Source organism: Mastacembelus armatus, chromosome 8 (assembly GCF_900324485.2).
Source record: "Mastacembelus armatus chromosome 8, fMasArm1.2, whole genome shotgun sequence".
Taxonomy (NCBI): Eukaryota; Metazoa; Chordata; class Actinopteri; order Synbranchiformes; family Mastacembelidae; genus Mastacembelus; species Mastacembelus armatus.
Window position 1 is genome coordinate 21,836,621 of NC_046640.1, and position 26,596 is coordinate 21,863,216.

At 44.7% G+C, this 26,596-nt stretch overlaps 1 protein-coding gene across 3 annotated transcripts in view; it reads right to left on the minus strand.

The window, feature by feature from the left end:
* LOC113141145 (myosin-10) overlaps positions 1-26,596 on the minus strand; it is a 42,618-nt gene continuing 16,022 nt past the window's right edge. The window contains exons 3-41 of one of the 3 annotated variants that reach the window (XM_026325383.1): positions 21,298-21,325; positions 19,810-19,912; positions 19,058-19,087; positions 17,007-17,099; positions 15,848-15,911; positions 15,366-15,464; positions 14,950-15,093; positions 14,731-14,826; positions 14,152-14,270; positions 13,819-13,971; positions 13,469-13,642; positions 13,215-13,388; positions 11,780-11,894; positions 10,039-10,232; positions 9,811-9,932; positions 9,475-9,544; positions 9,179-9,339; positions 8,969-9,077; positions 8,754-8,885; positions 8,441-8,647; positions 8,032-8,169; positions 7,745-7,868; positions 7,480-7,651; positions 6,684-6,896; positions 6,451-6,595; positions 6,159-6,365; positions 5,564-5,668; positions 5,323-5,475; positions 5,001-5,249; positions 4,607-4,819; positions 4,309-4,521; positions 4,055-4,216; positions 3,840-3,968; positions 3,604-3,692; positions 3,273-3,396; positions 2,973-3,181; positions 2,741-2,849; positions 1,838-2,010; positions 1-1,376 (exon numbers count right to left, since the gene is read on the minus strand). In XM_026325383.1, the coding sequence (XP_026181168.1) occupies positions 1,223-1,376; positions 1,838-2,010; positions 2,741-2,849; positions 2,973-3,181; positions 3,273-3,396; positions 3,604-3,692; positions 3,840-3,968; positions 4,055-4,216; positions 4,309-4,521; positions 4,607-4,819; positions 5,001-5,249; positions 5,323-5,475; positions 5,564-5,668; positions 6,159-6,365; positions 6,451-6,595; positions 6,684-6,896; positions 7,480-7,651; positions 7,745-7,868; positions 8,032-8,169; positions 8,441-8,647; positions 8,754-8,885; positions 8,969-9,077; positions 9,179-9,339; positions 9,475-9,544; positions 9,811-9,932; positions 10,039-10,232; positions 11,780-11,894; positions 13,215-13,388; positions 13,469-13,642; positions 13,819-13,971; positions 14,152-14,270; positions 14,731-14,826; positions 14,950-15,093; positions 15,366-15,464; positions 15,848-15,911; positions 17,007-17,099; positions 19,058-19,087; positions 19,810-19,912; positions 21,298-21,325 (5,468 nt within the window). In that variant the 3' untranslated portion in view covers positions 1-1,222. The remainder of the gene's footprint in view (positions 1,377-1,837; positions 2,011-2,740; positions 2,850-2,972; positions 3,182-3,272; positions 3,397-3,603; positions 3,693-3,839; positions 3,969-4,054; positions 4,217-4,308; positions 4,522-4,606; positions 4,820-5,000; positions 5,250-5,322; positions 5,476-5,563; positions 5,669-6,158; positions 6,366-6,450; positions 6,596-6,683; positions 6,897-7,479; positions 7,652-7,744; positions 7,869-8,031; positions 8,170-8,440; positions 8,648-8,753; positions 8,886-8,968; positions 9,078-9,178; positions 9,340-9,474; positions 9,545-9,810; positions 9,933-10,038; positions 10,233-11,779; positions 11,895-13,214; positions 13,389-13,468; positions 13,643-13,818; positions 13,972-14,151; positions 14,271-14,730; positions 14,827-14,949; positions 15,094-15,365; positions 15,465-15,847; positions 15,912-17,006; positions 17,100-19,057; positions 19,088-19,809; positions 19,913-21,297; positions 21,326-26,596) is intronic. The other 2 variants (XM_026325381.2, XM_026325384.1) reach the window with 2 other exon arrangements.

Below are 26,596 nucleotides of genomic sequence, written 5' to 3' on the forward strand. Positions count from 1 at the left end.
TCCATAGACTTTAATGCATAACTCCTAGTAACTCTGGACTGTACATGTCATAATCATTGGTACAGTTAATCAATGTGCAATACAGAGCATTTTGAAACATGAGTGGAGTTTTTTTTACTGTATACAATAGCAGGTATATAAATACAGGTGATGTCTATTTGATTTTTTTTATATCTTAATAACTCAAAGTATAAAAGTATCAATAAGAAAAGTCATAGCACCCATCTACAAAGAGTCCCGCACGGTTTAACGTATCAGTCATTATGGTAACATAAATGCTGTAGGAAGACATAAATCAAAGACAATGAACCTTCTACTAATAACTCAATTCATATGCAAGTGTATGAATGTTTTATGAAAATATCTCCATCAAATTATGGTTCAATATAGAAACAGTATATGTGGCTTACACAGGTATTGAGTGAGCAAAAAAGGCACGGAAGAAGAAGTAAGCAAGAGGAACTAGAGTGTGATTGAGCTGTTTCCAGCAGTCACACCAAATGATTACAAGTCAACACTGACCTACTGTCAAACATTTCAGAAACCAATACTGGTCAAAAGAGCAACGGTTTGTAGCACTGAGGCAACGAGGCAGCTTACAGTCACGTTTCTATATTTATACGCAAGCCAACAATCCTAGCACAGGACTGCAAAATACTATTCAGTCACAGTTCAACTAAGATAACTAAACTGATACATGTGGTAGATTTATGGAAAAAAGTCAGAAAATAGTTTGCTTTCATCATCATGTGCTCCATTAAAACACTGCAGTGCTATTGTTTGGGCATTTAAAATGTCTAAATCCTGGTCCAACAAGGGTTAATTATCATCCAAGACACATGTGCATTCTCTGAATTATGAGCAGGACTCAATCAGAAGGTTAACCTATTTGTATTGTGTGCATGAAGAGACTGGAGAGTGTTACTGGGAGTTGCTTTTCTTACAGCGCTGCAGCTTGACAAGGCAGAGTAGTGCTTCTCACAACCTTAAGTGGGGTAATAAAGAGAGCTTTGGGGGTCCAACTGCTGGTGTCTGCTGATGTTCAGGGTTCTGAACATAGGTTGCTTACATCATGCTGTATGGGTTTGAGGAGAGCAGATCTATCTAGACAGGGGCTGTGAGCGCCTTTAATAAGGTTCTGGGGGGGGGTCTGGGTGCTTCTGTTTGGGCTGAGGGGTGATACATAGGTGACAGAGCACAGGTTAAGGCTGCCTCTTCTCTTCTACTCTGGCTGTGGTGCTGGTGTCTCATTGGCGTTGTTGTCGGTGATCTTGTTTTCCAGTTCGTCATCTGACACGAGATCCAAGGACGTTCCCTCGACCTGCAGCTGACGTCTGCCTGAGCGACTGGAGGAGAAGCTGATGGGGCCACCACGTCTGCAGGATGAGGTAAAGTCAGACTGTTAACACCAATGGCAAGGAAAAGAGGAGGACCAGATTTAAAAAAAGAAAACAACTGTGCTGCAGACTGCTATTTCTTCCTCGATGTGTCTTTGAACACAGCAACAAAACTACAAATGTATGAATATTTAATCAAAATGTGAGGAAATGAAACAGTTTTATCTATGGTGGTGTTTTCTCTTGCCCCTAATGGGAGTGTCCATTTGCACACCAGGAAATAAACAGCAGTCTGCGTCACAAAAGCTTAATCACTGATTTTAAGAATCAATTTTAGATCTTTCAAATAAAAATAGTAATTAATTGGAATTACTTTTACCGCAGGACTGTTTGATTAGACTGGGTTAGTTTGAGATTGATGTACTATGCGACTGCCTCCTTAGTTGAAACCCTAACAAATAAAATGACCAATAGTGATTGTCATTGGATGCTCAGCGTACCTGAGGCGGTTCTTCAGTGTGTGGACCTCACGGCTCAGACCCTCGCTGGCCTCAGTGGCATCATCCAGCTCTCGCTGCAGTTTCCTACGTGATGCGTTGGCCCTCGTAGCCTCCTCCTCAGCCTCCTCCAGCTGCCGCTTCAGCTGCTTCATACGCGAATTAGCCTTTTCCACCTTCACACACACACAGACAACAATACAAAGGTCTGATGTGTAGCTTGGCTGCAGTTAGTAGTGATGGTTATATCATCAGGTTTTTTCTTAAAACCTCTTTGACATGTGTAAACCAACAATGACCAGTTATTCTCTGCCAATCTCCAGCTTGGATTGGTCTGTTGGTCTGTGCCACTGCTGCCCTGGGTAACAGGTTTCTTCTTCACAAAACATATGGCCTGAATATTTGTTTGAAAAAAATTGTGTAATAACGTATGTAACAAATACTCACAATGAAGAAACCAGTCTCCCAGTGCAGCGGTGTGGGTCACTGGTGTTTTTAATTGGTTTATGGCACAGATGAAGAAGCTAATACCATGAGAGTCGTCTGTGTACGGGGATTGTTGAAAATGACTGGCCTTGTCTTTAAAAGTACTAAGAAGCTTAGCTCTTTGTGGTAGTGCTGAAGGATCAGGGTTTCTGCAGGTCAATTTGATTCATATTGATTTATATATATTTTTGAGTTTTACTCATAAATACAGTATGACAGCGTTGGCTCCATTGTCCTGAGCTTTTCTGTAATTTTCCATACAAACACATTTAAAGATAACATTCCTGCCTGCAGCTAGAAAACAATATTGAAACATTTTAGCACCTAAAAAGGTTTTTGCATGAATTTGTAGCTACTGCTTATTTAAGACTTTGAGACCTGCAGAAACCTTCAACAGCCAATCACAGCAGTGACACTTACTTGTTCTTTAAACTGGTCAGCGTGGCGGCGCTCATCCTCCACCTGCATGCAGACTTCTTTCAGCTTCTTCTCAGTTCGTCTCACGATCTTGTTGGCTGCTGCTCGCTCCCTTCAGCAGAGGAGGGAACAGAAAGTTTTACTGTAAACCCAGTAAAGTGTTTTATTTGTCTAAGAGTCAGTTCTGATCTTCAACACGAACTGTTTAAGCAAAATAAATGTAATCATTTCTCACTTTGCCTCCTGCTCCAGCTGTTCCTCCAGCTGTGCTATCTTGGCCTCCAGGGCAGCGATGGAGGCCTTGAACCTGTTCTTCACAGAACCCTCCAGCTCGCCCAGCTTGGCCCGAAGCTCCTTGTTTTGACGCTCTAGTTGCTGGCGAGCATTTTCGCTCTTCTGGGCTGTGCTTCGCTCTGCACTCAACTCTGTGGTCAGGGTCTCCACCTGCAGGAGGGAGACGGGAGGAGGTAGCAGAAGGATCAGTAAAGACTTCCTGCGATGCTGAGAACACAAGGTAATTTTCCAGTGTTTATACCTGCATGCTTATCTTTCTGAAGCGGTCATTGAGCAGCTCCATGTTACCCTGCTCCTCCTCCAGCTCCTCCTCCAGCTGAGCGATACGAGCCTCCAACCGCCGCTTCTCATCCATCAGAGCTGACCTGACACACAAAGACAGAGCTGAGCTGTCAGAGGAATGTTGATGTTCCAGCCGCTTACGGATTAATGCTTTAAATATAAAATTCCAATAAAAAAAAAAACATGGGAAATGGTTTGATGCAGCACGCAGGTGTAATGCATCTTGTCTGATTCCCTTTGAGTTTTCTAAGGAGCTTCACATGAAGATGCAGCTTTTGAGACCAACTTACTTTCCAGAGGTGCTGTTTGAGATTTCATCTTGCAGCTCATCGCGTTCCTGTTCTGCATGACGCCGGCCTCTTTCGGAGGCTGCCAGGTCCTGCAGGGAAAGACGGACGTCAGCACTTCATCTAATTTTTCATTTCCATGCATTATCATGAGTTACTGCAGTAGAAGTCAACTTCCTACACCACAAACATCACAAAATGTCTGAATACTGGTCTTGGATTAACCTACTGTCCTGTACCTCATGTAGCTGTACAATTTCAGCCTCCAGACTCTTCAGTTTCTTCTCATTTTCCTTGGAAATTGCAAATATTTCATCCCTGGAGGCTCGGGCATCTTCCAGCTCCCTCTGATAGTCCTTCATTTGGGCCTGAGAGAGAACGTGTTAGTGGAAAAGGTGTGACTGCAGAGTAATGTAGGAAGTGCAGCTGATTCCAACATGTGTCAAATTTGTACCTGTAACTTGCGCAGCTGTTTGATGGCTTCATCTCGAGCCTTGTTGGCTCCTTCGATGTGACCCTCTATATCCTTCAAATCCATCTCCAGTTTCTTCTTGGCGGCCACAGCCAGACCTCTCTGCTTCCTCTCATCCTCCAGCTCTGCCTCCATCTCTCGCACCTGGAAACAGGACCCAGTGAAAGTCATCAGCTGCTGCTGGGATTCAACTGTTGTTGAATTGTTGGGATTCAGTGTTAAGTGTTATTCCAAACCTGTTTGACCAGTGCTCTCTTCTTCTCGTCGTTCTGGTCGTCCCGACCCTGGAGGTCTCTCTCGTACTGGGCCTTCATGGCCTGCATGTTGACCTCCAGACGCAGCTTGGCGTCCTCTGTGGCCTGCAGCTCGTCCTCCAGCTCCTCCAGCTGAGTCTTCATCTCCTCCAGCTGCTGCTCCAGAGTGCGCTTGGACTTCTCCAGCTCGTGAACCTGGTGGGGTTGAATACACGGACTGTGACTGGTGGGACAACCACTCTATTGTCTCAGCAGCAGCTTTATGGATCCTAACACTCACGTTCTTGCCCACGTCGTCCTTTGAGCTCATCAGATCTTCCATTTCAGTGCGGAGCTGCTTGTTAAGCCTCTCCAGCTCCTCTTTGGCCTCCAGCGCCTCGTCCAGGGCTCTGGTCATGGACAGAGCTTTGGTCTCCTTCTCTCTGGCCTCAGCTTCAGCACGGTCACGCTCCTCAGCATACCGAGCTGAGATGCTCTTCTCCTCAGCCAGCAACTACAAAGGAGGGTGTTAGATTTCAGACTGGCTTTTTAGCTAAACGTAGTTTGTGACTCAGAACTGCAACTTAACTGTAATTCCAAGGGATTAAACAGCCGTATTTAAAATATCTCTTTAGGACAAATGTACAAACTCATACAGATCTGTGAAGTATATCCCCAAAACAATGTCTACTCACCTGATCAAACTTCTTCTGTTTCTTCTCCAGGTTGGAGACGATCTGTCTCTGGTGATCCAGGTCTACAGTTAGATCATCCAGCTCCTGCTGCAGACGAGTCTTTGTCTTCTCCATCTTTTCAAAGGCGATGGATTTCTCTTCCAGACGCTGGTTGGCAAGCTCCAGGTCTTTCTGCAGCTTCTTCTTTGCCTCCTCCAGACTGTCTATCGTTCCCACGTCATCCTCCAGCTTCTTCTTACTGTCTGACAGCTTTAAACACGAGACAATTGACAAACAAGTAAGACTTCCGTAACTGTTTCCTAGAAGAGGCCACATGTCCTACCTGAGTCTGTAGAGTCAACGTCTGCTTTTCCAGATTCTTACGCGCCTCCTCATCCTCCTCCTGCTGCTCCTGCAGAGCGTTCTTCTCCTCCTCCAGTTGGCGGATACGACTGCTGAGGTTCAGCTTCTGCCGCGTCTCCTCCTGCAGCAGCTCCTAAAGAACGGTGATCAATAGTCCAGTGAGATTAACAGTGAAGTGTTCCTCATACAAAAGACTAACGCTCAGAGAACCTGCACCTCACCTGTGTGTCCTGTAGCTGACTCTCTAGTCCAGTGACGTCTTTGGTCATCTTGATCCCCTTCCTCTCTGCATCCTCCAGCAGAGCGGACACATTGTCCAACTCCGTCTGTGTCGACATTTAAAATCATCTTCTTGAGTCAAATGCCCTGTATATTTGTACTTGTCTGTTATTTTCTAAGGATCTATATTAAGAATCTATAATACAGTGATCACAATAACTAATGTAATATCACACAGTAATTTACCAGAACACGTTACACTAAAGCAAAGCATCAGATCATGACATTACCTGATCTGGTCCAGATTCATTAGTATAAATAAGTATAAATAAATAAATGTATTTTCTACAAAAAAAAAAAAAGAGCTTTCTGCATCTTGTGACATGGGAGTTGAAATTTGCTGTAAATATTGAACAGCTAAAATAAAACTGATTTGCTTTTTCTTTCAGTTCCTTGTTTCTAAAGTTTTTTTAAAAAAAAAAAAATGCAGGTTTTATATCAATACTTTGTGGAAACACAAAACTCAACTCTGTTTTTATTGTATTCATTGCAAAAACAAAAACCTGGCTTGGACTGATTTCACTCTATTAGACTCACCTGCAGTTTGTGCGTGCGCTCGGCCAGTTCCCCCTTGGCCTTCTCTCCCTCTGTGACTCTGGCCATGAACTCCTGCAGCTGAGACTCCAGTTTCTTCCTCTTGTGCTCGGACTCGGCCTTGGCCTGCTGCAGGCTCTTGACTTCGCTGGCCAGCTCCTTGTTGGCGCTCTCCTGGCTCTGCTTTGTCTTTTCCAGGTTAGCCTTGAACTGGACAGCGACCAGCAGACAATAGTGTTGTGACACGCCTCTGTTGTATATTAGATGCTGTGTGTGCTGTGGAAAGTTATGTTACCCTCTTGGCCTGTTCCAGCTGTTCAGACAGTTCCTCCAATGCTGTGGCATGTCTCTGTCGCATCTCTTGGATCTGAGCCTCGTGGTTTTTAGTCTCCTCGTCAATGGCTTTCTTCAGCTCTGCAACCTCCTGTTCACGCTTGGTCCTACAGAGAACACAGACACAGAAGTCTTAGCTTTCCAAACTGACCTAGAGACAATACTCTGTTAAATGAAAATAAGAAAGTGAAGTACCGAAGCTCCTGCTGGGCAGCGGTTGTATCAAGGGTGTCCTCCAGTTCAGTCTTAAGGGCCTCCAGCTCCTCACTCAAGTCCCTCTTGAGCTTCTCAGCCTTGTTTCTGGCCTGTCTCTCGGACTCGAGGTCCTCCTGCAGCTCGGACAGCTGGGCCTGCATCTCTCTCACCTGCTTCAGAGCATTGTTCTTCTGGCTGACCTCGTCCTCGCCCCTGTTAAACAACAAGAACGTTGAAGAACATGCCACTAAATCTCAGATAAATAAAATGAAAAGTTGCTGCAGTGCTTCTGTTTCCTTATAAGCTGTGTGGATTAATAAATAGATTTTTTAAAAACTAAAAAAAAAAAAAAATCTACATTCAACAGTGAACTCCAGGTGGCAGCAGAGACAATTTTAAAATCACTGTATGATAAAGACGACTTTTGATGCTCCTGCAGGATGTCCTACACTTATAGTTTGGTATTTTATGTCCTACACTTATAAACACACACAGACGCCACATTTGTTCTAGTGCAGTGAGGACGAGTGAACAAATACAGGCAGCAGGCCCCTCAGGAGCACAATAATCAGCCAGCACTTACAGGCTGCTTCTGCAGGATAATATCACTGGTCGTCACTGCAGGATAAATGTGCCATTTAAAACTGTAGGTGGGAACTTCACGCAGCACTTATTTCAGAGTGGCACATCATGCAGCAGAACCTCAGTGACTCAATAATCACATCCATATTTAGCACATACAAAGTTATACAATGCTTTCACCAGAGCTGAACAGGTTTGTCTCATATTCTCGTACCGAGTCTGCAGCAGCTGCTGCTCCTCTTCCTTCTTGCTCAGCTGGACTTTGAACTCCTCGATCTGCGCCTGTAGCTCGCCTATCTGGTCCTGGAAGTCGGACGTCTCCCCATCCAGTTTCCTCTTAGCCTTCTCTAGCTCCTGACGGGTCTTCTCCTCCTTCTTCAGTCTCTCTGGATTTGAGAATAGAAGATGCAGTGGTTTCATAAAAAGCATCTGATTGTAGATTCATTCAACCTCTGGTGTGTTTTTCTTCACTCCTTTACCTTCCAGGTCGACCATCATCATTTCCTGTTTGTTCTTGACCTTGCCCAAGTTCTTGGCCTTTTCTTCTTCTTCAGCTAGCATTGAAGTCATCTCGTTAATTCGGTCGTCCATCAATTTCTTTTCCTAAAGGAGAGAAAGAAACACAGGCAGCCTCTGGATCAGCATATTTTTAATTCACTGTGAGATCCTTCTCTTTTTTAAAACCGACCTTCACAATTCTACACAATGTCTCTTCCCACCCAGAACCACCAGCCTCACTAAAGGCTTTCAGAGTTTTCTCTCTCACCTTGTGGAACTTGGAGTTCTGGTCTTCTAGCAGCAAAATGTCCTCTTCATACTTCTTAATTTTAGACTCAGCTGTGACTTTCTCCAGCTGCAGCTTCTGCCTGGCAGCTTCCTCCTCATCCAGCTGTTCTTCCAGGTCCTACAAGCAAGCAGCAAACACAATTAGCAAGCTAACGTTTTTTAGTAATTCGACCTTTTTAAATATAGTGTATAACACTAGTTTACTTGATTTAAATTTATTTTATGTTAAATGTCTTTATTTTTAAATGCTCTTTTCAATGCTTTTAATGCTTTTAATGTAATTGTATGCCTTGTAAATCACTTTGAATTGCGTAGTGTATGAAAGGTGCTATACAAATAAATTTGCCTTTGCCTTTGCCTTTAGTTTTAGCTGTTGCACGAGGACACACCTGGATATGGGACTGCATCTTCTTCTTCTCGCTCTGAAGACCCTGGCTCCTCTCTTCTTCTTCCTCCAGCCTGGACTCCAGGTCATGAAGAATCTCCTCCAGCTCTTGCTTTTTGGAAGCCAGACGTGCTCTCATCTCCTCAGCCTCTGCAAATAGCTCTGTCTCTGCCTGCAGCTGCTCCGCCAGGATGTTCTTCTCCTCCATTAACTGCACAGAAACAATAAAACCTGCAGTGGTGGATCCTAAAAAACTCACTACAATTCATTAGCATTTGGTAATGACGCTGCAGAGGAGTGCTGTGGTTGTAGCTGACCTGCTGGTGTTTCTGCTCCATCTCCATCAGCTCTCCCTCCACCTTGGTCTGCTTCTCCTTCACCTTGACCAGCTCCTCATCTTTAGCCTGCATCTCTTCCTCCTGCCTGGTCACCTGCAGCAGAGGCTTCACCTGCAGGTGCACATATACAGGAGATTCACAGGATGATCTCTACTCATAAACCTGACCAGCTGCTGGAGGCTAGTGACACCCACCTTGGTGAAGAGTCTCCACCACTGCCAGTGACGCAGCTTCAGGTAGGCGGCGCAGTTTCTCTGCAGAACCTTCAGGGCACTGAGCTGCTGCTGCTTCTTAGCAAAGGCCCTGAAGGATCACAGGGACACAGGAAGAGAACAAAGGTGGGTAAGAAACGGTAAAACCCACCTCTGTGTTCAAACAGGCAGCAGCCTTGAACAAACACATACTTGCGTGCCAGGTATCCTCGACAGACGGCCTGGAAGTAAATGATGATGTCAGTGATCTTCAGGTCCCGCTCTTCCTCCAGGTGGGCCAAGACTCCGGCCCTGAAGAAGATCTTACTCTGGCCGATACGGAACAGGTTTCCATCCAGCTCCAGGGCTTGAATCTATCAGGGGTAGACAGATGTCTAGAGTGAATAGATCTCATTAGTTAAGCTACAGGTGTTTATTAAGAGGAAAACTAATCAGGTGAAAAACCAAAGCCTTGTTGATTCTTCCAAAAGTGAGACCCAAGTCCTTACCATTCTCTCACAGGCCTGTTTCCCATCCATGAAGCCTTTGGGGATGGCGTTAGGAGTGAGGATCTCATACCTGGACACAGCAGAGCAGAGAGGACAGACTCATTGGGACAGTGTTCAGTTTTAGCTCCACACTAACTAAAACCATTAAAAGTAGAAGATAGATGACACACAACCATCAAACTTCACTTTAAGAGGAAAGAAAATCAGATGAAACCAGAACCATCAGTTCAAAAGCAGGTTTCTTCAGATAAAGTGCACTTTGAGATCCCTTCACATGTTTATACATGAGGCTGTTTATGGCAATAATATTATTTCACTGCTGAGGTGGGACATTACCTCTGTCTGAACTCCTGGAACACGATGCGGTTGGGGAAGCCCTGCCTGCAGATCCGGATCCCCTCCAGGACACCGTTACATCTCAGCTGGTCTAGAACCAGGTGGGGGTCCAGTTTACCAGCCTGTGGGTGGAGGAGGAGTAAAGAGGAGAACATGGAGACTGAAAAAGCAGAAATCTTCCCACAAGAACCTTCAGTGGCAAAATGCTGAGGGTAACTCCAGACTCACCCTCTTTTCGTGGTTGGGGATGATGCAGCGGACAAAGTTGGGGTTGGTGTTCCTCAGGGTGGCCATCAGCTTCGACAGCTGCTCCTTGTACAGCTGGCCCACGGTGCGGAACATGCCCTTCTTGGTCTTGTAGGCGGCACCGAACGCCGTCTCATTCATGCCCGCGACCTGGTCCAGACCCACGATCCGGTCGACTGATGACGGACAATGACAGGAAAAGGAGGGAACTGAGTCACGTGTGGAGAGCATCAGAGTCAAGAGAGCAGGATTGAATCGTTTCTGTTTTTGTGATAAAGCATGAAGACACGTTCTGCTCACTGTCTTTCATTCAAACATTATTTTAAAGTAGGATCTACCTGATGGAAGTTCACCAAGCTGAACTCTTAAAGATGTAACCTGTATTAGATATGCTGCACTGTGCTGCTGTGCTGCATACTACATTTTGGAAGTTTATGGAACCCTGAATTACAAAAACATACATTAGAACATTTAATATCGACTGGATGAAGACTAAAACAAATGGAAACCTACTTGCTAACAGCAATTAGCATTAGCACTAAACCACTGATGAGATGCAGATATGCATGTACAGCAAATGTAAACGTGTCTGTTTATTTTTGGCCACATTAGTTCAAACCATGTTACAAAAAAAGCACAAATAAAACCAATTTCAATGCCTATGTCAATGTCCTAAAATTGGTTGGGATCCAAAAAAGAAAACATGATCACATGACACTCGACACTGCAGCTTTGCAACCTACACACTGAACGGATAAAAGCTGTTTGCCTTTTTTAGGCACTTTTTGTTCTGCGTCATGTCTCAGATTTTGTTTTTCACTGGAGGAATTGATTTTGGATGAGAAAACAAAACTTTTGTATGTGTGTGTGGTTCCAAAAGGAAATATCTGACTTGGATTAACATTCAAGCAGTAGCTCATGGGCTGATTATAGTGGCAGCAGGCCAGCAGCACCGAGAGAAGACAGAGGTTTTAGTGTTACAGGACTGAAATAGGACAAGAACACAGCCATGCAAAGCCAGAGGGAAACTTTTAAAGGGGTGCACAGTGCGGCCGTGACACAACAGGGAACCAATGAGACCTGCAGTGCCCAGGATGACAACAAGCCAGTGGTACACAAAGGTTAAAGGTTACTATCAGTCACCTGGAGCTTCATGAAGCCCAGACACATTGTCATAGAAAGAGGCTCTCTGAAACGTCTGAATGTCTACAGACAGAGAAAGAAGACTGGAGAGTGAGAGAGAAATAGGAAGCATGCAAACACACACACACACACACACACATTGAAAGTACTCACACAAACACACAAGATGTCACTGTTAAAATAGAGGACTGAGTAGTAAACATCAGGTCGTCACTGCAGCACCACAGTACATGCATATTATCATTTAAAGCTAGTGTTCGGCTGTTGAGGCTGCTGATTAAACGAAGAGAAAGTTAGTCCAGCATTAAATTAAAATCTTATGATATGAAGGTTCCCATCTCATGGACCTGTTAGCAGTGCGTTTGCTGGGGGGAGAAAACACAGGACTAGCATGAATCTGTCTCTGGATGAAAAGTGTCCTGGCTGTGGTTTAGCTCACATTGGCGAGCACACAGGTCATGTTTTAAAAGAGAGAACGAGAGATTCACATACGTGACAGTCCGAACATCCTCCCGGACTCATAAATTCAAGCTGATTCGAAATGATTCAGCAGGTAAACTCCTCCGCTGCACTGACTCACCGTCCTTCCACAGCTCGGCCACGAACTTGTCAGTCGACTGGTGCAGCAGTGTGGCCACGTTGTCATTTAGGGGATCCATGTTCTTCATAAGCCACTCATCAGCTTTATAGTCCACCTGCACAAACACAGTGGCGTCTGAGTTTTTTTTCCAATCATAAAGGACAAAATGAAAATAGTTTCAGGACAGTGACCTGCACCCAAAACCCAGATGGGCTCACGTCTCCATATTGAACCAAATATCATTCCTGAACTTTGACCTCCGATGTCTTTCAGTGTAAAATACCAAACTGCTTTCAGAACACACTCCCAGACGAACGGCTTTCTGTCTCTGATAAATTGCTGCCGCTCTGCTGCTTCACCTGTCTGCAGCAGAGTGTAGTATGTCTTACGTGACAGCTGGATCTGGCTCGAGCTCAGTTTCCAAATACCACTCAGCAGCTGTTTTAACTTACAGGCATGTGCTGGATGTGCCTTCTGGCACCATACAATTAAGTAGTGAAAAGTTCCAACGCAATCTCCTACAACACTGACAGGATAAAAATGAGTGTTGTGTTGTAGCTCGGCCATAACTGGGGCTAAAACGCTCGACTGACAGAGCCGTCAGTTCTGATTCGATGAGCTCAGTCTCTGTAACACGATGCTGACTTTGACTCATGTGTGTTTTTCAGGCATCTAACACACGGGAAGAGTGTTGAATTAAAGCAGAACAAGTAACTGACACAGTCGGCAACCTGAAATGAGGAATGTAAGGTCTCCATATGGGCTTCATCAGAATCCTGGAACAGCAAACTCGCACTGTTTGCACTTATCTCTCCTGTATTACTCTGTCATGCAGGATTTATTTGGTGAAGTTCAAATGTAATCCTGGCTCCAGTATCGAATATTTGATGCCTAATCTCTGGCTGAATCTGAGGGTTCACCTGTTTGTTGTGGTGTTTAGACACAACATTGTGTTCATACACACACACACACACACACGTGTAAGAAGAGACAGGGAAACCTGGGAAATTAGACCATCACTCTGGGGTGATATCAGCTTTCATGCTACGACTGACGAGCGTCCCCTCTGGAACCTAGTGCGGGACCATTTTTCTGCAGACGGCACAAAGGTGAAAGTTGAAAACCTCCGTTATGTAACCACCAAGCACCGAACACTCAACCTCACACCAATGTGAACCAGATGTGGGTTTCCTGCAGAAGCAGCACGACAACTGGTCTATTGTTTTCAGGCAGTGACCTGGTTAACTGTGCCTTTGGAGGAGCAGAGTCTGGGCCTCAGAGAAAGGCTCCAGAAGAGGCCAGAAATAGAGTCGTCCCACAGGGACCCAGCCCCCATGAATGTGAGGCTTCAGAAGGGACATGAATAATGGCTTTCAAAATTACATATAACAGGAGGTGTGTACTAAAGTCACAGGTCCAACCAGAACACACGTACCCTCCCTGCGTAGTGGATGATGCAGAAATCAGCTTTGTCCTTGAGCTGACGCGGCTTCTGAAACTTAGTGTGAGTGCCCTGCTCCTGCAGCACCTTGTCCACAAAGGTCTTGTCAGTGGCTTTGGGGAACCAGCACTCCTCATCCAGCAGAGCCAGAATACCGGGGGGGTTATTCTGAGGAGAGAGATTTAGTTTAACACACATTTACTCATATTCAGACAATACACAAACACACACAGATAGAAAATACCCACCGGCCTCTCGATGAGGTCGATGCAGGGCTGCAGGTCGAGGCCAAAGTCGATGAAGCTCCACTCGATGCCCTCCCTCTGGTACTCCTCCTGCTCCAGGATGAACATGGTGTGGTTGAAGAGCTGCTGCAGCTTCTCGTTGGTGTAGTTGATGCACAGCTGCTCGAATGAGTTCAGCTAAAAGGAAAGTGGAACTTTTTATTTATTTTAATCAATCAGTACATTTTCTTTACTTAAGACATGAATAACAAAAATCCAATGATTATATGATGATCACTGGATTTTGTACAGGAATAAAAGTTCCAATACAAAATCCAGTTGCTGGAAGGCAGTTAAAGCGCCACAATCAGCACCTCAAAGATCTCGAAGCCGGCTATGTCCAGGATGCCGATGAAGGACGCCCCCTGGCGCTTGGTCCTGTCCAAGGCCTTGTTGATGCGGTGGACCAGCCAGCGGAACAGCCGCTCATATGTGGCCTTGGCCAGAGCTTCAACAGCAAAGTCAGCCTGAGGGAAACAAAGAGCACAGGGCCCGAGGGAGCGACCATGAAACAGTGTTAAGACATGGTGAGCTGCATCGACTGACAACAGCAAATATAACAATAGAAGCATTGTGTTGCTGTTTTATCACCATGTGACATCAGACCAGTGATCTAGATGACCCTGGAACAAAGATCTGAGCCTTACCTGTTCTTTGGTCTGGGCTTTCTGCACATAGTCTCGTCCCACTTTGATCCTGGGGGTGAGGATGGCTCTAGTGAACTCCATCACATTCATTCCAAGCAGGTGGCAGAGCTTCTGTGCCGCTGGGAGAGCGAGGAAGCATGAAACGTAATGTTCAAATAATAAACCGAGAACCATCTGAGAGCAACAGAAACCTGCCCGAGTCTTTCCTAACAATCCAGGATACATGGGTGCAGCCAAATGCAAATCCTGGCTGGAACAAAACCCCAAAAAGCTAAACTCAGAAGTGTGTTTACACTCAATAAAACTAATTGCATCACATATTTCACTGGACTTTCTATGGTATGCGACTAAAAATCTAGTCCAGACAGCAGGAGCATCAGATGGTGCTGACACAATCCAGACATTACGAGCATTTCATTACCGCGACACACACAACCTGACTTCAGTGTAATCATGTTTCCAATAAAGCGCGAACATGAGCGGACTGTTTCCACCACCTGTTGGTGCAGAGTCATCTCACTTTCTGGGGTCATGAGTCAGACGGTAGTGAGCCGTGTGTGTGTGTGTGTGTGTGTCTACCTGTGTTCTCAGGCATGGAGGCCTGGTCGGTGTTCCTCTCCTTCTTAAAGATGATGTTACCAAACTGCAGCACAGCAGACACCACCTTCAACATGCCTAACAAGGAAAAGGTCTGACTTTATTGACCTCAGGGGGGAGATGAGGTAACGGCAGAGTTAAGAGACGAACGAAAGGCTTGTAATTAAAATGTTTAGGGGGAAATCTGGAGCTGAAACTCACAGATAATCTCCTCGTGGGAGAAGCTCATGATGTGCATGGCCTCCATCGTCTCCTGGAAATTCTCCTTGTCCTGCTGACCAGGGATGGGAATGTTGCCGTTGGACAGAAAGCGGTAGTTGTTAAAGCCTTCGAGGAGCAGGTCGGCTGTGGCAGGAAGGGAAGCAAAGATGGTTTTAACAGGACTTTTATTAAAAACCCTCTTCTGCTGTTGCTGATTTGCACCATGAAGCCTGGTGAGTTTGCTCTTTGAGGCAACAGTTTAGTTTAATAAGTGGATGATTTAAATTCAGTAGCTCATAAGAAGAACATGATGTCTCCTCAGCTCTAACAAGACAAATCAAAAAGAGAAAGCTTTGTTTCGCTGCCTGATTGGAGCCAGCTGTCTGTAGTTTAGTCCTGCAGCAGCAGACACTCACTCCGGAGATGCTCTCCAGCCCCGGCCAGCAGGCGGTAGAAAATGTGGAAGGTCCTCTCATCTTTGGCCTGTCGAATGGCTCTGGACTTCTCCAGCAGGTCTGAGAGCAAACGTTAAGGGCTGACAAAGAAACCAGGACAAGAAACTCGAGCGACCTCTGTTAGAGATCTTAGCAACTGCCCTTCAGGCGTTTTAGAGAAACACAAAAAAAAAATCACTTTCTGGGTTTTGATTCATTATTTTTTCTAGACGTGAACCTCGAGGAGGCGTATTGACTATTCTCCTCACCAGGCTTTAATTGAGTTACAAATAACGGAAGTTTCTGTGCACTCTAGCTCCATCTCAGGAACACACTGAAGCATTCTTGTGGCTGAGCGTAAACCATAGTGAGTCAACAGTCTTAACCACTGTCTGCTCTTTATTTTCACTGCCTTTGTTGTGCTGCAGACGATCCTCCTCAGTCCATCCCCTTCACCAGGATACAGGTTTCAATATTGGCCCCGACGATGTAGCCTGTGACGTCAAAGTTGATTCGGATGAACTTCCCCTGCAGGAAACAAGATGACAACAACAAATGTGTTAAAACCACCTGTGGACTTTCCTGACTCTCTGCAGGTTAAATCTCCCCTCTTTGGATGCTGGTGTGTTTCAAACCTTGTGGGTTGTTACAGAACAAAATGTCTTTATTAAGAAGAGTCAGGTTAAACGGACCAGAGAGAACGTCAGACGTGTGTGTGGTTTCTGACTGTGTGTGTGTGTGTGTGTGTGTGAGAGAATATCTGTCTGACAGCAGCTGATTCATGAGGACACAATCCCACAGTGGTTCATCCAGGCCACAGTGTTTACTTAGTCACACACACAAAATAAAATGCTTACATTCACAAATCTATGACAGCAAACTTAATATTACAGATACGATATTTCGCTTCATTACTGGATTTTTAGGAAATTATTAGACGAACGTGACCTACAAATTAAGTTCTTATTTTTAATCAATATTCTAAAGTTACACATTTCAAAGTAAAATCCCTTTAAGAACAATTTGGTCAATAAGGAGAGTAAAGCTGCAGCTAGCAGCTGGTTAGCTTAGCTTAGCATAAAGACTGGAAACAAAGGGAAACCATTAGCCTGGACTCTGTCCAAATGCAACAAAAATATTTATGTGGATTTATTTGGTTAAATTCATGCAAAAACCTACAGAGAACTGTTTAATGTGTTAATTAGCTGTTTTTATTGTTTCCACTCTTTGTGCTAAGCTAAGCTAAGCTAAGCTATCTGGTTTGTGGCTTCAGGTTCAAACTGGATGAGGAGCCAATGACTGTAGAGAAATGCAAAATGTTCTTGACAGGAGAAAAATCCTTTCACTGATTCGCTGATTTCATACGAGCACTGCAATATTCTCCAGCAGTATATGTTTTTAATCATAGAACTAAAGTAAACCAGTTCATTCAAGGTAAAACTCCAATAATACATAAATATGTCCAACATGTGAGAATCTTTTTTAAAGGCTAAACATATTTAAAAAGGTCACAAAGCTCTTCTGGGCTGCTCAAAATGAAGAACCTGGGAGCAGAAACAGAGCTCCCTTTGAAATACAACATGTACATAGGTTTAAATCAAGATAATGATCCTTTAAACTCACAAATCGAGACGAGTTGTCATTTTTCACTGTCTTGGCGTTCCCAAAAGATTCGAGGATGGGGTTGGCTTGCAGGAGCTGGCGTTCCAACTCACCCTGTGGAGAAAGAGACGTAAGAATCCAACTAGCTGTCAAAGATTTCTAAAGACTGGCACAATGCAACAAATCTTTTTTTAATCATTTATAATCACATTTTTCCATCTGCCCGAAAACACACGAGCTGGCAAAGCAAATCAATCCCTCGAAACAGAGCAGCACAAAGGAAATGTAGTCGAGTGCAGGCAGTCAGCAGTTCACCGGGCCCTGCTGGCTTCACTTTAGTCAGCTGCAGTGTAATGTGATTTCTGTCAAGGGATCAGGACGAGTCGACGGGGCCAAGACAACCAAACAGTTTGACAGAACTCATGAAACCACTCAGACACTACAGCGAGTGTGTTTCAACACCTGTAGTAAGTGGTTGGTTTGGGCCGAAGCACGAGGACGACGTGTATCCACAAACTGCGGCACCGTGATGGCTTCCCTATAGGCCCCGAAACCTCTAACTCCCCTTCACACAACACAGTCTGCTCTATCCAGGACACACACAGAAATAACTACAGCTGGTGTCACTGACTGAGCAACATCAGTTTTTGACGTTTCTGTGAATGAAAATCTCCTAAAAATGAAGCAGAACAGACCCTGATGATGATAATCTCACACTCTCACACACTCACTCACTCACACACACTCACTCCCCGGTCATGAACAGGTGGTGTTCATCAGTCTGACATGAGCCATTTACAACAAATTAATGCAATTATGAGAGTCAGCTGGGAAACTCACACAAGCAGGGAAAAGCCAGAAGAAACGTACAGGACGCCTGCAGACCTGGGTTTAATAAGAGTAAGGACCCACCTCCACATCTTTCCTTCTTTTTCAGGATTTATTTTTTCACTGAAATGGATATGAATGCCTGTTCCCCCTCTACCTCTTTCCCACCCACCTCCACCCTCAGCTCCTGCACCATATCTTTGCTCTCCCTCGATGCCTGGCTCTACATTCCTCTGGCCTGTGCTCAGACGCAGCTGTAATGCAACGCAGAAGCAGAGCGGCATTAAGGAGGTCAGTGTGGACTCTGAGGCAGCGAGTTACTGCTTCTCACTCACAGCTACTGAAAGGCTCCATATTAAAATGCATTCACCCAGACTGTGTGTGTGTGTGTGTGTGTGTGCTCAGAGCTGTTATATAGAATCATTCTGCTTCTGTGGTTAATAGATTTACAGAAAACACAGAAGCATGAGGTGTTGGTTTAGACGAGAAACAATAACGACGGGATAAATCAGGCAGAGAAGCCAGAAGGATCAGGTTTTTGTTGTGGCTGCGTTTGGAGCGAACTCAACACTGTGTCAGCACAGGCTCAGTTGTGTTACCACACTAGATGAGAATCTGAAAATCCAGGTTAGGCTCAGCTTCAATGCAGAAACACCCCCCGTGTTTGGTTATTGTCTGGGCAGCAAAAAGCCACATATGAATTCAAAGACACAGCTGGTGACTGGAATAATATCATCACAGCCAAGGCTGCAACTACAGGCAAAGCTAGAACTGAATTATTGATTAAAATGTTCTTCATTGCCAATTGAATATATTTTCATCACATTTGCTAAAACGGAGAACATGAAGCCTGAGGAGACACAACATACCGGTGGCTTTAGTCTAATATACACAGAGCCCATTAAAGCTGCACTAGGACTGAATGTGAACAGCTTTAATCACAGGCTTCGCCCAATTATTTGTTTTTGACTGTTGATAATAAAACATCTCAGTTGTTTTAATGAACCCGATCCAGCGAAGTGTTTTATTATTATGGGCCTGCTGCTTTAATGGCAGATTCACTGGGCTTCAAATAATCATTTGAGAAGACTGAGCCAGCACAAACAAATAAAAAGCTGATATTAGTCTGTCAACATGATTATGGAAGCGGCAGAGATTTAGAGAGAAGGGCATGCACATACACACAAACACAGACCACACACTCTGATTTTTGTTTTTTTAGAAAAAGCAGGAAGTACACTTGCCTGTAGCTTGAATGCTTTGGGAGATTCGGGCTGTTTGTTATGGATAAACAAATGCAAGTGTTAAAACCTGAAGTGCTGATGTCAGACACAAAGCAGCAGGTCACAGTTAGCACTGGGTAGCCAGGTAACGTCTGTTAGCTTAGCTGTGGATTATCACATGACTCCACCTCCAGAATATCAGGACTAAACTGTGCACAGTAACATCAGAAGACATTAAAGGAGCAGTTTGTCATTTTGGGAACACAGACTCAGCACCACTGATGTTTTCACACTAAATATGAAGCTACAGCCTAAGACACTATTGTTACCACTTCATATGCAAAAACACAGGTGGTGAATTAACAATCTGCAGGTTTGAGCAAAGACAGTCCAGAAAGTTAAGACACAAAACTCCCTGAGAACTGGATTAAACAAATGGAACAGGACCTAGTCTTTGTAGGAGTGTATGTACTGCTATTGTTATTTCTAAATGTGTTTATTAAGAAATCTATCAATAAGTCATGTATTTACACCTACTGACTGTTTATTTAAATGTACCATGAGCTGCTAAGCTAAGATAAGCTAAGCTAAGCTAAGCTAGCAGCTGCAGGCTGCAGCCTTACATTTAAAAAGATAAAGTGAGAGTGTGCTCCTGACTTTCCCAAACTGCCAAACTACTGCATTACAACAAACAACAATAATGATGTGCAGAGTCCAGAGGAGAGGAAGAAGTGAGGTCCAGGCAGGACAGATGTGGGCAGCGGGGTTCTCACAGGAATGTTGTGGTCTTTGCGTCCTTTGTGTGAGGAGGCGACGTGGGCCAGGTACTGGATGACCTTCTTTGTGTTCTCGGTCTTGCCAGCGCCCGATTCACCTCTGGAAAGAAAAAGAGGACACAGGCATAGATGCAGGCGTGGACAGGCAAAACTGAGGGTGAATGAAGAATCAGACACACTTTGGTTTCACTTCATTAAAAAAACAAACCCTCACTTGTGATGGTCAGGACTGACTGGGTTAATCCCAACAAACAAACAGAGGGGGAGTGTCCATCAGACTCCCTCGTTGTTTTCTAACCACATCCATTCCTCCGTCGGTCGGTTTTACTGGAGGACCCTGTGGTTCGGTGGGCCCGTCTCCAAAGTTTCCAGGCTCTGGCTTTTTGGTCCGTCTCTAATGATAGCTGTGTTCAGGCAGGGCCATCCACAGCTCCCACAATCAGGTCCCAGAGCCCAGAAACCCAGGCCCCACAGTGAAACCAGGCCAGCACCACTACATCTATCTGCATACCAGTGGCTTTAGTCTAGCTGGCTATTAGAAAACTGCAGTTTTAGCTGCCACACTAGAATTCGATGGGCGAGTCCCTGAATGAAGGATGCAGGCCCAGAAATAAAGGTCAGGTTAGTTACACATCCCACTTCTCTTAAGGGAGTGATCCACTTGTTTCTTAGACACACACACACACAACAACACGACAGCTACTTTTCATGTGTGTGTTTCTATTTTGTGTCATCGCTGCCCAAACAACTGGACAACAGTGTCATCGGCTTAAAGTCCATCACAACAGAACCATGACGTGTGGGACAGTCTATTTTAACAGGTGACTGCAGAGACTGTAAGTCCTCTGTCACCCTCTAATCTGTGTGGGGACATGGATCACCAGCAGGGTAATGGTCCTAAAAAGGCCCCACTGTCACCAACAGAGGGTGTTGTTTTCAGGATTTAGGACAGATTATGCAACAACTGTTCCAGCGTCATCCCGAGCCATGCTGAAAGGCACGTAAATACTCTGCCATAGAAGAAGAAGCAGCCAAGGCACCAAACCACACTCATAACTCCCTCAGCACCAGGAAGAGCCGCTGCACAACCCAGCATCCGCAAAAAGCTATTTGAAACTGGTCTTTAAATAAAGCACAGGAGCAGGAAAAGTGACTCAAGATAAGAGATGAAGGGAAAATGGAAAAGACTGGGTTCGATAAAACTACATAACCTGGACAGTAGGTGGTCCAGGAGCAATGATCCTTATAAAGGGTTCTCACTGTATCTACAGAGGTTGTGTTGAAGCTTCCTCACAGGTACGTATAAAGAAGTATCGAGGCGCTAGCTGTAAGATAACTCTATTAAAAGCGGAGCTATATAATCTTCCTCTTTAGACAGTTTCATTTTCCAGCCCATCGAGCAGAACCACCTTAAAGAACAGAACAACCATGTGTCCTCTCAGAGAAACGCTGAGAATGAATAGAGTTATGAGTTGCAGTACTCACGTGCAAAGGATTGATTGGTCCTCACGATCTGTGCAGAGAAAACAGAAAAAACAACGTCAGCATCTCTCCATCCTCTGGCTCAGCTTGAACCTTCATTAAGTCACATTAATCCAGTCGATGCGTAAACAGCACAGTTTACAGCCAGCAGCCCACCCCCCAGCCTCCTGCAAAGCCCTGCTGGTTAACGGCCATAAACTGTCACAGACCGGTCACCAAAGCTCTCGCAACCTTTCATCAGACCAAAGTCCAGATGACAGGATTAGCTATGCCCACTGAAGTATGTGACCTCTTCACCTTTAAGGCCCTGCTGCATACTACAAAAAACTACAGAGACCAGAACCCAGAGGGAACCAACCTGTTTATCAGCCACCAGAAGCTCTAGACTTCCTCTCATACTGACTCCCCAAGACCTAAAGTAATATACTCACTGGTAAAAATTAAAAAAAAAAAAAATACATCGCATGTTTCTTTCCTGTTTAGAAAGGATGAGTTAGGTCTGGGAATGTCGCAGGATTATGAATAAATTATAAAACACGTGATTTAAGCATTTTGTTATTAAAATTTAATCACCAGTGTCTAAGTTGGTTTGGTTGGAGCTTGTGTTTCTACCACTTCCACCAACCCTGTACTCGTCACATTTTGCTAATTATTTCAGTTGAGTTTCATTACTTTAAAGCTGCTCTGTGTCTAATGAGTCCAAACTAACTCCCACCATAAGCCCCTCCTTCCTGCTCTTTGCCCCTCCCATCCCGTCCTGCTTCCTGACGCTACAATGTGAACTATGGGTACCTGGTTGGGACAAAGTGTCCAGTCCAAAGCTAGCGTTAGCTGACTGAGGAGTAAATGTGTCAGTCCAGTAGACGCTCTGGTTCCTGCTAATGTGACCCAAAGCACTAACATTAAAATTGAATATGTACATAGAAATGATATACATCCACAATAAAATCTAATTTCATGAAATTCTGTTAAAAGTAACTGCTTTTATATTTAATATAAAAATAATCTAATCATATAAAAGAAGCATCTGATAAAATCTACATGTAACGCAGTAATGCAGAGTCTCTGACAGAAACCTTCAGTCATGACCTATAATTACAGAACTATCTGCTTGTGTACAACGTGAAGAATGAAGCCTGACATCATCACATTGCTCTTTAGGGGATGGTGAGATGGATGACATGACCTCAACACGTGTGTCAACAACAAAAGCCCGGACATGAGTTGGTTCAGATGCCTCAACACGTCTGTCACACTGAAAAACGCACATCACCACCTATTCTGAGTTTTGAGTAAAAGAAAAAAATCCCGATTTGTCTTTCCTCATTCCACTGTGACAATACAGGTTTAATAAGTATGTTAAAGTAATTCTCAGCTCTGTGTTCGTCATCCTGCTCTGCTTCAACAGCTCCTCACATTCCTGTGGCAGGAAGCAAGGAGAGTTTTCATTTCCTGAAAAAGACAGATTTGGGAACACCTTCACATTCCTAAACTCAGCAGAACTGAAAGGAATTAGGCCACCCCCGTGCACTCACACACATCCATCTTTATGAGGACACACACTGACATGCTGCATGCCCTAGTCTCTTATCCAACCATCACAGCTAGATGCCTGACCCCAAACCCAGAGACCCACCGAGTCAACACAAAGATCCAGCATCAATTAAGCCTCTGTTGTGTCTACGAACGCACAAAAAGTGTCACCTGAACACACCACACAGACTCAAATGGACGGTCCACCAGCACCTACGTTTTACGCCTGGTGAGAGGAAATACCTCTCCACACCAGTAGGGGGCGGTAGTCTGTCTTGGTCAGTCAAAAAGTTACAGTGGAAGACCTAGATATACAAAGCAGCGTTTGCTGACCATTTAAAAAGACTGTTTATAGCTGCTTCTAGTCCAGAACATGTCTGAGAAGAAGCTGCATGTGGAGCTGCTGTTGGCAGGACTTGGTCTTTGGCTGCAGAAGAAGAAAGGAAGAGGTGGAGGAGAAGAACAAGAAGAAACGTCAGTAAATCATGGAGACTACACTGATCCACTGAGGGTGACAGCCAATCAGAGCGCTCACTAGTCAACTGGATCCACTGCCAATTCAACATGACACTGACGGTGGTCAGATTACTGCAGCCGGGCCAGAACACACGGAGAAGACTAGGATGACAGAGCCTGACGTTGGCCGACTGTTGGCTTAATGTGTCACAGGCCTAATTCAAACCCTACCCTGAACCTTAAAACTCAGTCTGAACTCTCAAACAGCCTTTTCCACGTGGTCTAAAACTCTGGTCTAAAACTGGTTCTACACTATTGAGGGACTGGATATTACCGCTGTGGCTGTCCTGTATTTTAGAGTCTAATGTGAATGTTATAAGTGAAGTCATGGTGGGTGAGCGGCAGAATAACCTGTGTGTTTCTATTTGAACTCTGATCTAGAAAGACTAATGGATGAGTGGTCTCTAATAATCATCCAGAGCTGAGCTCAACAAATGAGCCTCTTCTAAACCCATGAACTCACACCTTGTTGTCGAGGCCCAGTTTGCACAGACGACTCAGTCGCTGTTTAAAGTTCTGCTCTAACGAAATGACCTTTTGTTCTCGCACTAAAGTGTGAACTTCCCTCATGGTGAAAAAATGGGTTTGGCTTTAACTCTGTGTGTGTCCATGTCTCAGTATAGATTTTAAAGTCCCCTTTGAGGGTCCGGACTTGGTTTTAAGGTTAGGGTTTGACAGGGTAGGGAATCTGTGAGTCTATCTGGAGACCATGTACCATTTGTTAAAGTCAGTTTTTTACTCGCCAAGAAGCATAAAACACAAATGAAAAGCAGCAGAGCTAGAACACAAATATGCATGAATAAAATGAACAGCAGTGTTGGATGAGAGTTGCTGTAACAGTGAGGATGATGAATGAGCCGCTCACTTCAGCCGCTCAGGTCTCCCTGGATGGTGAGGCATGTTTGGAGACATGGGTCAAAGCTTGATTAGCCTTCCTGTCTGTGTCTCACAGCCAGATTTCCATGAACCTGATGTTTATCACATGCACCTCATTTTCACTAGAGCCCAGGGCTGAGGAACGCAGCACTGTGTAACCTCCCATGACTATGAAAACCAAAAACAGCCCCTGGACGGCATCGACTCAGCTTTACACGATTAAACAGAGACACAGTTTGCATTCGGTGACCTCATGTTTCTGAAATTAGCACCTGAGTGTAATCTGCCACGGACGAAGAACAAAAAAAAAAAAACCTGTTACAAATTGTGATTTTGCATTTGGCTTGAAAAGGTCTCCTCAAAGTCAAATTCCAACCTGGTGACCTCAAATGCTGCTTTGGTGCCTTATAATAAACATCCTCTTGGTCCACAGGAACTAGGCTTTGTCCCTCTGACAGCAGCACAACTTGTTTATCTGCAGCTGTAATGAGCAGCAAAAACTACAAGAACAAACCAAAAGAAAGTGGTCAGGTTAAACTCACGTTCTGTGAAGATATTCTCTAAGCATCAGCACATTACACCTGTTTTAGCGTCTCTTCACTGGAGAGTTGGGTTTAAGATTTTATTGTTTGTTTTTAAAGCTCCTAATGGTCTCGCTCCCTCTTATATCTTAGAGCTTTTAAATCCCCTGCTAGGTCCCTCAGCTCGACTGATCAGCTGCTCCTGGAGATTCCAAAGACCAGACTCAAGAGCAGAGGAGACCGTGTGCTCTCAGTCATGGAATAAACTTCAGTCCACGTGAGAAAAGCCTCTAGTCTGGCTGTTTTTAAACAACGTCTCAAAACCCACTTTTATTCCTCGACAGAGAATCGTGTGTGCTCCATAAATAAAGTGGATTGGATCATTAGGAATAAAATGTGTGGACTGATCTGAAATGGCAGACTGGTCTTTCTGCCCAGTATCCATCTGTGGTGAATGAAGAAACAGATGGAGCGCGCGTGCGCGCGCACACACACACGCACGCACACACGCACGCACACACCCCCACACACACACACACACCCCTTTGGACTTCCATGAGCTCTACACTCTGTTCTCTGCTCGTCAGACATCTATTAACCCAACTTATCTCTCGTGCCCTCTTCATGCTTTTCCTTTGACCTCATATTCCTCTGCAGACGTCCAGCGACCTCTCACTCCCTCCCTGATACACAATCACTCTTCTTCTCTCACTTCACCTTTGGGATTTCATTCCTCCGGAAGGTCAGACAAACTAAAGCACGAACAGACTTTACTGTAGTAGTATTATGAAAGTAGTATTCTATGGTACAGATCGATACAGCACAGAGCAGTAAGACTGATCCTCCTGTTCTGGACCTGTTCAGGTTTTGCAGGTTTGAATAGAGAAACCTGAGTTGGTGTTTTTGTGCCGACTATGGGAACTAACACCAACGTCCATCTGGCCTGTTTCTGCTGCACAACATAAGAAATTTCACGTAACCTGATCAGAATTTTCTTTAATGACATTTAAGCATTTGTGCGTTTTAACGAGACACAAAAAGATGAAACACTAACACAATTAAAAGGCCCACACACACACACACTGAATCACCTGCTGCTGCCTTTACAATCTAAATAAAGACATTATTTACACTCCTAACCTCTGTGTCCTCTCGCTGTGCGGACTTTGTGCTCGTTGTGTTTTGTAAAGTTAATGTTAAACGGTCCAGTGTGACCTGTGCTGGTCCGTGCTGCCGCCCTGAACCTCTTGGCAGCTCCTGCTTCCTACATCACCTCAGCAACTAACTGTTGGGACATATTTACCCAGGATGCCATGCTGGCCAGGCGTAGGTGGACCAATCAAAGTGGATGTGCTCTTCCCTTCCAGTAGCTCATTACTGCCTCACTAAATCCTTACCCCCTTTGTGTTTCCCCTTTCTCTCTGCTGCTCTCATTTCCCTTTCCCCTGTGAATGGTGCAAAGCCAGATTACTCAGAACCCTGCAGACCGGGACCTCACCGGAGACAAAGATCGCTTTTCCACGCAAACAGATGTTTTTAATTTGCTCATCTCATCATCAGAACCTTTAGCTGCTTTAGTTATTTCCTCAAGAACATCTCTCTGATTTAGGTAACGCTGGTGTGAGATGAAAATAAGTTGGTCTATTCATTCACCGAGCCTCAGGTTTGAGCACCGTTCAGATCCGAGCTAAACCCAAATGACAGCACAGGAAAAAGCGGCGTTCAGCCCAATCAGAGCTGCTGCTGCTGCTGTGTCACTGCACAGTTCAGCTCACGGTGAAACGCTTCACTTCTCCATGTGCTTGTCAAAAAAGCTCTGAAGTGACACGTCATTGATTTCACTAATTATGTCAAAT